Here is a 12,785-nt window from a genome sequence, read left to right on the forward strand (position 1 = left end):
CCTTCCACTCTTAAAAGCCAACTTCAAATGTTGTGTATCTTCAGGCTACTGATGAAACACGTTCCTTTTCATTATAATGGAGCTTTCATACCTGGTTTGTTTCACTCAGGAAGAGCCCTATGTGATGTACAGGAAATCCGATAAGCCCCTCTATGGAAACGACAGATTTGAAGGATATTGCCTGGATCTACTAAAAGAATTGTCAAATATCCTGGGTTTCCTTTATGATGTTAAACTAGTTCCCGACGGCAAATATGGAGCCCAAAATGACAAAGGAGAGTGGAATGGGATGGTTAAAGAACTCATCGATCACGTAAGCAAAACTACACCTGATTGCTTAAAAAACATGCCCTAAGTGAGAAAGTAAGAGGAGAAAAAATAGCTTATTCAAAAATAATAATAATAACTTGATATCAAAGTCTTGAAGAACAACTCTAGTGTCCCGTGTTTTTCGCCACCTGCACACAAAATTTACAAAGGAAAACGAAACAATCAAGATATAAAGTTTCCTCAGTTTGGAAGGATGTGGGAAAATAAAAGTTGAAGATTAAAATGTAAACATTCACCCTTGATGCCAAGGGATAAGCTTGAGAGGTTTCTAATTAAATCAAGGATTCTAGGACGTGGGACTCAGAGAAAAATCTCATCTTGTCAACGTATACATGATCAAGTTGTTTATTCCTTCCTTTTCTGAAATGCCCTTGATAAAGACATCGTCATGCAAGTTTAATTTAAAATGACCTCTCTCTGGAGTGAGGGGGGAGGAACTTGGACTTCCCACAGGGCAGGAGACCCTGACTTCCCTTGGGGACAAAGAGGGAGGAGGAGAGGGAGGGGGGGAGTGGGAGGGCGTTGGGAGGAGGGGCGTAAATGGAAACTTTTTATAATTTAATAAAATTACAAAAAAAAAATAAAAAAAATAAAATGACCTCTCTCTCCCTCTCTCCCACTCTCTCTCCCCTTCTCTCTCTCTCCCCTTCTCTCTCTCTCTCTCTCTCTCTCTCTCTCTCTCTCTCTCTCTCTCTCTCTCTCTTTCTGTGTGTGTCTGTGTCTGTGTGTGTGTCTGTGTATGTGTGTGTCTGTGTGTGTGTACCTTACCCCAATCCACATTTCTCCATATTTTCTGGTTTGTCTTTGACAATAAACACTGCAGTATAACTAAGATTAGCTTCTTGCATGACAAGCATTTATAGTTGAGATTAGGAAGCAGAGACAGTGAGGGAAAGTCTAGCTATCTGCAGAGAAAGAAGGCAGTCCTGCTGACAGTTCTGCACCTGTTTTTACAGAGAGCTGATCTCGCAGTGGCCCCTCTCACCATCACTTATGTAAGGGAGAAAGTCATAGACTTCTCCAAGCCCTTCATGACCTTGGGCATTAGCATCCTTTACCGGAAGCCCAATGGAACCAACCCGGGCGTCTTCTCCTTCCTCAACCCCCTGTCTCCGGACATTTGGATGTATGTGCTGCTGGCCTGCTTAGGAGTCAGTTGTGTGCTCTTTGTGATTGCCAGGTAAGCTTGAGCGTACTGAGTTCACGACAGTGGTCTGTCAGCCACAGACTTCAGAAAGCCCTGGTTTAAAGTACAATTTTACCTCTGCTCATTGCTGCATTTTCTCAAGGTTTCCATGTACAGCTATTGTGTGCATCGAAAGCTAATTATCCATAGAAAAATTTTTAAAGAAACAGGAAAGTCCTTTATATTAATTTGACTTTTTCCATATTTCAATTCACATAAAATCACTATTTATTCTATTTTCTGAGAAATGCAGAATAAAAAAAACAATGGCACATCTGGGATAGCTAAAGCATTATTAAAATAAAATAAAATGATTTAAAAATATTTGGTTCCTGAAATAATTAAATAAGTCAAAGAGAAAAACCAGTTAGCTAAGAATCACCATAGCAAATAAAAAACATGCAAAGACTGAAAAATTGAAAGATACTGAAATCCTTAAGGATCTACCTTGAAAATTTGTGAGGTTATTCTTTAAAATCATTTTAAGGTTAATAAGAAAATCATAGAAGTAACACTAAAAACACATATAGATTTTGGAGTATTGATTGATTGATTGATTGATTGATTTTGTACTGGGGATAAACTATAGATCCTTACGTATGCTTAGCAAGCCCTATACTACTTAGCTACATTCTTAAGCCATTATAAAAATTTTATAATACTCAACAAGTGTTTTATTTTAAGCTTTATCTTTCAAGATTAAATTCTGCCCTCTATATGTTACCATTATTCTTTACACAATTCTTCCAAAGTGTTTTATCTCACTCAGTAGACCATACATTGAAAAGCCTTTGATCCTGAATTTGAAAGTGCTATTTTATTTACCTCTTCTTCTTAAACTTTTGATAGTCCTAGATAAACCTTTTGGGAAATTATTTTTAATCAAGTCCTTGTTTTCAATCATTTTCACATTTCAACAAAGGTTAATAATAAATATTTCCCCTAATCAATTTTTGTCTTCTCTCCATGAATTTATAAGAGAAATATCTCCTCATGGCAGCACTCTGTCATTGCTCACTGTGCAGTTTTGATTCATGACTGGTAACTTTTCACCCAGCATAATTACAAAAGAATGCTTGGGGAAATAACCCAAGCAGCGAACGTGCTAAAGACCCAGAAGACCGACAGAGTCAAGCCAAACAAGTGACTTCTGGGGACATTCAAGCTTTCAATGGGGACAAAGTCTGGGAGTTTTCAAAATCTTCTAAAATGTGCCATTTCCAAATCTCAAATTTTATGTTTTTTGAAATAGTGATCAAAATTCTCTTTACACACACACACACACACACACACACACACACACACACACACACGAATTACCAACTTCAAAATGCCTATCATATCAAGGTCAAGAAATCATGCTCAAGATAATTTAAAAAAATATTTCTTGAAAATAGTTTTAGTAAGTTATTGACCTTTAGAGAATCGTCTCAGTTCCTAGGGGAAGTTCTTATTACCCTGGGGTAGTTATGTTCTAATGAAGTACCCTGTCACAAAAAGCACATCGCATGGTGCTGAATTGTGGCATTTCTTTGCCTGAGATCTACCCCTAACTAAGCAACAAAAGGGGCAGAAGGCAATAAAAATGTGAGTCCTCATATCCTGAGTCCAGGGTTTCTTCGAACATTAATGCTCACAAATGAAGCAATGGAGGTACCACTAAAGGACAGGCACAATACTTACTATAGCGAAGCTGGCCAAAGCCGGGAGGAAAGGAGTGACAGCCCAGGCCAGAAGCCCTGAGAAGCACACAATGGAGGGGTCCTTCTGGGCTGCATCCCAGCTGAATTCAGTACCATAGGGATGGAACCCAGTTAGTCTAGTCATCATCCTTTGCCCTGGAACAGCTTTGGAGTCTGAATTGTGAAGTACATCCTTCTATGTTTTTTAAATGAAAAATTAAAGCCAAATATGGCATTTAAGCAAACACCTTCACACAAACTGGACCCCCAAAAGTCATTGACTTTATAAAGTTATTAAGCATTAGTGGAAGAAGTGAAGGAAAACCTAATAAAATGCTAGCTAAGCGTGGCTGCTCACAATTTGTATGTTAGGGTTTTGGTTTGGTAGTTGAGTTTCTAAAAATATTTAGCCCCAAAGGATTTAGGTCCACAATGTTCATGATGACCACAGGACTGAAATGAGCCAAACTTCTAAGCAGGGCTTGCTTAAATTAGTGAGTGACATTTGTCTTACTAAAGCGAAGCTCTTAAAGTTGGCATTTAGCAAAAAGTAAAAATAGGGAAAAAAATGGTCCCTTGGAAGCAGATTCTAAGGTTACAGTACAAACTCAGGGGTTGTATAACAATTTCAAACAGATCTTTCTCTATTGAAACAGATGGATCTTTTTATCTTCAAAGCAACCAGTGTCTATCAACAATAAGAAACAGACATTCCCCTCAACCTGGAGACTTCAGAGCAAGGAATATTTCACAACTTTTCACTTAGTGTAAACTTAACGTGTATAAGCCCTAACCCAATGCAAAGGTTTACATGTATAAATCCAGTAGATTGACTATGATGTTTTGCAGTATCTGTTTTGTTTCGAAACAAGGAAGGAGTTTCTTTGCAATTCAGGCTGTTCTTGAACTTTCTATGGACACAATCTGATCTCACATTGGAAGTAGCCCTCTTGTCTTAGTCTCCCAAATGCTAGAATTACAGGCAACACCACCACGCCCATGAAAAACTATTATACATGCAAGTTTTGACATAGATTATAAGCACATTTGTCCATGACTGTTACTGACAGTCAGTACTGACTTATTGAATGTCATATATGAAAATGGTCATTCTTGCCGACCATGTGTTGGATTTTTCCTGTAGACCTCCTGGTACTGACATGCTATATTACAGTGACCATATTAAGCAGACTTTAGGATTCTCAAACTGAAATATCTGCACCTAAACAACAGCTGTGTCTTTCTACCCTGTAAAATGCCAGTGTGTTACAGCACAGCCTTGTCTCATTGTTCAGTATTCCCCAGTTCACATGCTTCCCAGGTCACTTAGAACCCTGGAGAGAAAGAACTAGCAGCTTCCTGAAGAGATGAGAAGTGTGCTGATGCTTAGATAGTTTCCCTCTGCTCCACAGAAAAACCAGTTAATTGCTTACATGTGTTAGAGTATTTTAACATTTATCTATTTATACAGGGAAAAATTTAAAAGCAGCATTCCAAGGACACGTGCTCACAGATCAGCATGCATTTAGTGGGTAAACAACAGAATATCGGGGTAGTGGTTGCCAGACTTTATGGTCTATTTGAAAAGCCTGTACTCTTGAATGTATAATCTTCCTAATTTATTGCAATTAATATGTTAAAATTATTATACAAGGGACAATGATATTGTTTAAGTAACAGCATCTTTAGTCTGCACGCTGTTCCAATTATTAGGTTCATTAATATCAGTATTCATTCTTTCAGCTGAGCAAACTACTATGGTTATAAGAGTGTATAAATCCAAAACTTAATTATACTGTTGCAACAGTAATTAAAATGTATTGGCATGCACTGTCAATTAAAGCTATGTTCATAAGATTACAGGAATGTGCATGGCGTGCCCTCCAGCTTGGGAAAGGCCACAGGAGAGAGTTGGAGGATGTACGGTGCAATAAATGACCAGGCTGCTATCCTAATGCCCCTAAGACTCTGTGAGAAAACACACACACTTTGCAGAAGATGTCCAGGATCTTAAAGAACATTTTTCATGAAGAGAAACTATCTTCCCAGTTCGTTGGACACGATTCACAGCGTGTCCTGCTTTTCACTGTAGATAATATACTCTTGTTAAGCCCAGTTCTCCCTGCTGCACCTGCATCCAGCTATTGTTTACAGCTGAAGCCTAACGGCTTGGAGAGCAACCGTGTGTTCTCATTGGCATTAGGGTATTTTAACATTACTCTAACAATCCTTTTTGCCTTAAAAGGGCCCGGCAGCAAATGGCAAAGCTTCCAGTGCTATGAATTATTGCATTTTAAATTATTACAGATTGCTTTGCAGAACATCTGGCAATGTTTTAAAAACACACACACCTTGCTAGTGTAGTTCCCTAAGACCCCTAGAGTAGGCACCTCTTCTGGACTGCACAGGTCAGAAAGATTCTTAGAGAAACAGAAAGGACTGAACTTGTAATCAGTTCCCCGGATTATTATTTTAAATGTTGCTTCTAGACATCTTGATTTCCCCATTTTATAAAGAGGCAAACTGAAGCCAGATGAGTCAAGTCAAATCCTTTGTGTAGATTTCCTGGGTGATTCATCGAATTTTGAGAAACTTACGGGTCATGGCCTCTTGCAGGCCAAACGATAATAATACCACAGAAAACACTTCACACCTAACCAGAGTTGGTGATTGCATGACTGTGGGGCATAATTCAGAAAATATTCAATTAAAAATAAATCGAGAGGAAAGCACGAGTTTCTAATTTCCCACTCTGAGCCTTGAAGTTAACGCTAGTATACTATATTGGTATACATAGTATATACCTATACCTGGGCTGTGCTCCTTCCAGTTTAAACTTTGTCTTTTCACTGAAGGACCGAGACTTGTATTTCTATATAGTATCTTTGAAATAAGTGATATTCTCCCAAATTCAGTCCTTCTTTTTTGTTCATGTTTTCTTTAATTCTGCATCATTTGGGAAATGTTATACTCTGTATAGGGTGTGTCCGTGGAACCATAATGTCCTTGGAGGGCACACGACCCTCACAGCCTAGCAATGTAACAGCCCAGCCAAGTAATCATTATGTATTCCATGCCACCCTTGTTGAGCCCTGCTAGAGTCAAAACCTGAGATGCGGGAGCTTTTCTTCTCTTGTGTGTGTGTGTGTGGTGGGGGGTTTCTCAAGACAGGGTTTCTCTGTAGCTTTGGGACCCTTCCTGGAATTCGCTCTTGTAGACCAGGCTGGCCTCGAACTCACAGAGATCTGACTGCCTCTGCCTCCTGAGTGCTGGGATTGAAGCCATGTGTTACCACTGCCCAGCTGTGGGAGCTTTCCTTTATAGTTATCCCAGTTACTCAGTAAAATGGAAGTCAATGAAAACTCAGAATTTCATAATTCAGTAGGCACAGGTCTGAGGAGTGCCATCCTAGACACAACGGGTTTGACCCTGAGACAAGAAGCTGGTGACTATTTGCCCAAGGAATTTTGCATTTAGTTCAGTAGGGCTGGAAGTATCTGCAGTCTTCACTCCTCCTGCTTCCGCTCAGTTGTGGAGTGTTCTCCCCTGCTCAGCAGGTTTTGCTCTGCGTCTTGTGTGTACCTGATCTTCACAAACTGTTTCTGTTAATTATCACAGGTTTACACCCTACGAATGGTATAATCCCCACCCGTGCAACCCCGACTCAGACGTGGTGGAAAACAATTTCACTTTGCTAAATAGTTTCTGGTTTGGAGTTGGAGCTCTCATGCAGCAAGGTACACCGGTTACCCGCTTTGTCACTTGCATCCCACAGTCTGCTGACGAGTTTTCATGCTGGTAAACTCCACCATGAAACTAGATGGTAGGACGAAACTTCCTTGGATATAAGACGATAGACATATTCTTTCTAGTCAGTTATCAAGACGAAGGCAGAAATAGGGTCTTAAATGGAGCTTCCTTGCTATGTATCTAAAAAGCATTTTTTTCCAAGAACAGACTTATATTTTCTTGCAAGTAGTGAAGATTAAGAAACCTGTATTAGTTATTTTCTCGCTGATGTAATCAGAGAGCAGATTAAAAGTGATTTAAGGGATTAAAGGGTCTGTAGTGACTTATAATTAAGAGTGCAGTCCATCAGGTGTGGGAAGCATGGCAGCAGGTGCTTCGGGCATCTGTCACATGGTATCTGCAGTCAGGAAACAGAGACCAGTGAAGACTGTGCCCTGACCATCTTGTCCATATGGATTACTTTTTTCTTTTCATTAAGTCTACAGCCCAACCTATAGGAAGGTGCTTCTTACATTCAAGGTCTCCCCTCCTCAACCAAACCTCTCTGGAACATCTCCGTAGACATCTTAAGAGATGTGTCTCCAAGGTGACTCAAAACCGTGTCAAGTTAACAGTGATGGTTATCCATCACAAAACCTTAGACTTTAAAAAAGTAAAATAAATACATTTCCGTAGATAGACATGACCATCTTTTTCTTCCTCGTAATAAAGTCACAAGTCAGAGGTTTAAATGGAATGGAATTTAACCCCCTTGAAGTCTGAATTCACTTGGATTCTTCCAATTGTTAACAGGACCTAGAACTGCACCTAATTACCACTCTGAGAAACTCTACAGAGATTCACCTTAGCCACCCAATAACTTTTTACAATCTTCTTCAACTGGTAACCATAGCAACAGTAAACTAGAGGCTGGAGAAATAAAACTGAAACTGAAAAGATGTCATATATTTTCTCTTTCTCTATGATTTCAGAGATTCTTGGTTTTGTTGTGGAGGGTAGAGAAGTTTTAATTTTTGGAATAAATCCACCTTGTTTGTGGATTTTTCTTCAGCTTTGATTTCAGTCATATGGTCTATCAAATATTTCCAAGATTAAATAAATTAATTTAAAAAAATCATAAGTCACAGATGCTGCTGTGTTTGGACTATCTTTCCATTTGACAATAAGCCACAAAATAAATTGGCAAAAGAAACCCAAATGGGATATACATTAAACATGTGTGTGATTTGAAAGTCAACTTAAGGTTTTTCATTAGAATATCATTATCATATCATTTGAAATGTTTACATTCTGTGAATTTAACAGAGAGAGATAGAGAGACAGAGACAGAGGAGAGAGGGAGGGAGGGAGAGATGGAAAATAAACATGCATGTTGGTTATTGATATGGAAATACCACATAATTTATGAAATGGACACTTCTTTCTGTGCAGTCATGCATGGTTTATGTGGGGACTGTTAAATGGGCGTAGACACAGCCAGATTTAGTAGAAATCACTGGCATGAATTTAGAGCTTAAGACAGAGCTATAAATCCCACAAGACACCCCATTAGAAGCTGTGTCTTGCTTACCCAGTGCATTTAATTCTTTAAGGTAATTATCATGTGAGCAATTTTTCTCAGAATGAAGGAGTCCTCCTCCCGTCCCTACAAGTTGGCTTTTCCAGCAATAGAACAAAACCAAATACATATAGGTTTCACTGGCCATGCTGGAGACCTATGCAGGCGTATGCCTGCTGTCATGTACATGTATCCATTTTAAAACCCCATTTTTCCCCATTTGGAGTTTACCAGCATCCACAGCAAACTGTGGGATGCAGTGTCTATTAGTTACCACTACCTTGGATACATGACAGTCAGCCCCAGCCAGATTCTGCTTGTCTTCAAGAAGTTGGCAAACATCCTCCCGTGCAAGAAGCATTGCCCAGTGCAGTATCTGTGACTGTTAGTACATCTGCCCCTGACACATGGCGTTGGACCAGGTAGCTACTCTCTCTCCGTCATGCTCTCTCCTGTGTACAGAAGCCTGTCGTTGTATTACATTGGAAACCACCTTGTTTCATTTCTTTTTTAATGTGATGATCAGACTTTCTCTTTTCTACAGAGCCTGAGCAAAGTCTGGATCAGGATTGGCTGTCATGTCTGCCATAAAAGGCACTAAAGAGACTTCAGCAAGTATTGTCCCATCCTGAGTGTCCCCAGTGGTGCTTTACTCTGTGCTATTCCTGCTTTCATGCCTTCATCCTCTAGGGTACTGAGAATGCACAAATCATCTCTTCTTGAGGGACGCCATTTTGAAATATATCACATAAAATTAAGAATTAAAAAAATTAACAAAATTATACAGTCTTTTTAAAACAATGCAAAGGAGAGAAATTCCATTCATACCATCTAATGAGAGCTTAAAATGCAATTCCTTTAGGATGCTACATTTCGCCCTAAATTTTAGAGAATTTCTTTTAAAATTAAAAATATGTATTTTAAAGTTGAAAAATACAAATTTATATTTCCATGCCAAATGGTGGTTCATCTGTAAGTACTTTTCTTCTTCCGTGCAAAACAGAATTATATGTGCGTACAGATAAGTTGGTAGCTATATTTTCATAAATGCAGCAAAATAACATAAGGATAAACTGATAACGGAAAATCTGTACCTATGAGCCAAGAAAAAAAAATGTATCTTTAATGTGATATTTATCTCTTATGGCTATTTTATAAGATAATGGTGTTTTAATGGCAGCTAACTAAAGATCTAAAATAATATCACATTGCCACAAGGCTGCTAGATCAACTAAGCACAAAGATACAAAGAAACCTGGGGCTGTAAGTGTACAAACGCACAGGCACATAAGTCCTTAAACCACAAAACGAAAACAACAGCATCAGATTATTCTGCTAAATCCTTGGAGGCAATTTAATGGAAACGGTTACAAATTTGTGTAATGTTATACACCGAAATTCAAACAAACAAAAGAGGGAATGCAAACTATAGTCAAAGCATTTGTCTCCTCGGAGGGAACCAAGCCCTTCAGAGACACTGAGTATTAAAAGGATATTTCTGTATTCAAAGCCCAGACACTCTGCCAGCCTGCATCTCCTTATCACCGGCTTTGAGCTGGTTTTGATTCCATGAGCAATGTGTGTGTCGGCTTGTCGATTAAACCTGAGCATAAACTCATTCATTTGCAGACTAGTAAACCCCAAATTTTCTTTCCATCTCACACCATTAGTACCGACACGATGTCAAGGCACCCAACTCGTCTAAAGAAAGAATCCTCAAAACTCTTTGTCCAATCCCCTAACACTCAAACATTTTGGCTCTCTGGGATTTTCAATGGGAGTTCTGCCGTGACTTCAGGTTCATAGCAGTAATGCCGAGCACATCACCAAGGGCAGGTTACAGGCAAATGAACGACTAACTGAAATGCAGTCAGGAATCAGTTTAACTGATGTGAACTCAGCTGCACTTGTGGTCCCTGCCAGCTGGATTGCTTGGGATATAGGCAGCTAAACTCAAAGATGAGCAAGGCTCATCAGGACGTCTGACTGACAGAACCAAGGGAGAGAGGACGGTTTTCTTAGGAAACACATATTTAATATCTCCATGCTATCTTTTAAAAACAACAGCAGCCTGAATGGTAACTAAAACAAGTATTCCTACCAGGCATGAAATCTCTCCACATGGGAAAACAGCCAGCTTCCGAGCCAATTATTTAAGGACAATATGCTTTTGAAAAAATGTATTTTATTTCAGCCAAATAAGACTGCAAATTAGAGGAAAAAAAACATATTGTTTCCTTAAGAGTAACCTGAAACAAAAAGTGAATCACCCACAAATAAGTGTGTCTAAGCTTCATTTCCCATTAGCTGAGAATTTCCAATCTTTTTTTTTTTAGAGTGGCATGTTATAACTGGGATGATCTGTAACCTTTTGAAAGTTTCTCACATAGCTTAACCTTAAATAAAAAGAAGTCATTACCATTCTCATCATTATATAAAAACCTAGAATATTTTACTTCACTCTAAATAATGCATTAGGCAGTAAAAAGATCAGAAGTCTTAAATAAATTCTTCACTTCTAAGCAATTAAGTCCATTTCAGACAGTCTATCTTGGGGGCGAAAAGCATCTCAAGACCATCAGCTCTGACTGCTTACATTGTAAGCAGAAGTAACAACTAATAATAATAATAATAAGTAAAACTTAAGAAAGAGATCACTTGGATTTTGTTCCATTTCTAGAAAACACATTCATTTCATCCTCATGCAAGACAGGCTTTGAAGAAGTCCTCCCACTTAGAATAGGACCTGCGTGAGTCTCCGTTTGCTTACTGACTTGGTGTAACTCCCTAACTCTGATGCTGCTGTCACAGGATCAGAGCTGATGCCCAAAGCTCTATCGACCAGAATAGTTGGAGGAATATGGTGGTTTTTCACCCTAATCATCATTTCATCCTACACTGCCAACCTGGCTGCCTTCTTGACAGTAGAGAGGATGGAATCTCCCATCGATTCCGCTGACGATCTGGCGAAACAAACGAAGATAGAATACGGAGCAGTCAGAGACGGCTCAACAATGACCTTCTTCAAGGTAAGAACTTGGCAAAGCCTTCTTAGGGCTTATCTCATCTTGGCATGATGGTGGAGAAAAACAAAAGCCTCTTCAACTAGAGAAAAGATATTGGACAATGTTTCTAATGAAATGAATTTTTAATGTCAAAATCTCATGATACGGAAGTACATCCTCACCATAGTGATATTCTTCAGTCACTCCTTCAATCCATATTTTGTTTGTCTGTTTACTTATCTGGTTTTTGTTTTCTAAAGTGGCCTCAAACACAGTATGTAACTAAGCCCAGCCTTGAACTCATGATCCTCTTGCCTTCACCTTTCAAATCTCACCACACTGAGCCCAATCAGCAATTTAACACACTCAAATCTATAGATTAATATTCCCCTGGCCTTAATTTTTACATGTATTTATTTACTGTGCATCTGACTGTCTACACACACCATGGCACACATGTGGTAGCCAGAGAAGAACTTGTAGGAGTCGGTTTTCTCAGGTCTCTGGGTTTCAGAGACTGAATTTGGGTCTTCAGACTTGGCAGCCAGTGTCCTTACATAGATCACCTCACACCTCATTGCTCCTTCTCTGGCCTTTATATTTGGGTAACAATACTTCCTGGATGTAATTGAATGATGCATCCACAAAATGAAGATTTAAATAACATTATTTTATTTTCTGTTTGATACTTACAAGATAAAGCATGTGACCAAAAAATGTTGATATTGGAACTAAATTGTAGAATTAAATTAAAAACATCCCAGGGAGCTAGCCACATCTACAGCTTTCCAGGAACCATAAATGTTTTATCGGCATCAAAGAAGAATGATGCCAACCTGCTTTGAGCTTTATAATCAAGTCTATTTTACTGTCCAGGTCTTTTTAATTAGTGATAACAATAATGGAACTGATTTTCACCTTGCTTATGAAGTAAGCTTTGGTATTTTTATTATCAAATCTCGGGAATTATAACTCCCATAAAATGAATTCTAGTAGACCCCGTAGGTTTAGTAATCATGAGGTGTGGCTCTTTGCTTTATGATGTAGGAGACAAGAGTTCCAGAAGCTAGCAGAACCCCTTGTGCAGTCATTAGTCGGGTCTTTTCCAGCACAGGGGCTTCAACCTTCTGTCAAGAAACACTGATGGACTCAGAAATACAAGTGTAAACTCATCCAGTATCCCATCTCAACACAGTTAGAATTGGTTGCCAACAAGAAAAAAGAAAAATAACAATAAATGTTGACAGGGGTAAAGAGAAAAGAGGGACTCTTAC

At 38.9% G+C, this 12,785-nt stretch overlaps 1 protein-coding gene across 7 annotated transcripts in view; it reads left to right on the top strand.

Moving 5' to 3' along the window:
- Positions 1-12,785, top strand: part of Grik1 (glutamate ionotropic receptor kainate type subunit 1) — a 391,370-nt gene that overhangs the window by 343,668 nt on the left and 34,917 nt on the right. For all 7 annotated transcript variants that reach the window (XM_087899389.1, XM_087899394.1, XM_087899401.1 and 4 more), the window contains 4 exons: positions 110-313; positions 1,287-1,510; positions 6,817-6,935; positions 11,318-11,535. In XM_087899389.1, the coding sequence (XP_087755515.1) occupies positions 110-313; positions 1,287-1,510; positions 6,817-6,935; positions 11,318-11,535 (765 nt within the window). The remainder of the gene's footprint in view (positions 1-109; positions 314-1,286; positions 1,511-6,816; positions 6,936-11,317; positions 11,536-12,785) is intronic.

The sequence above is a fragment of the Myodes glareolus genome, chromosome 2 (genome assembly GCF_982192425.1).
Source record: "Myodes glareolus chromosome 2, mMyoGla1.1, whole genome shotgun sequence".
Classification (NCBI taxonomy): Eukaryota; Metazoa; Chordata; class Mammalia; order Rodentia; family Cricetidae; genus Myodes; species Myodes glareolus.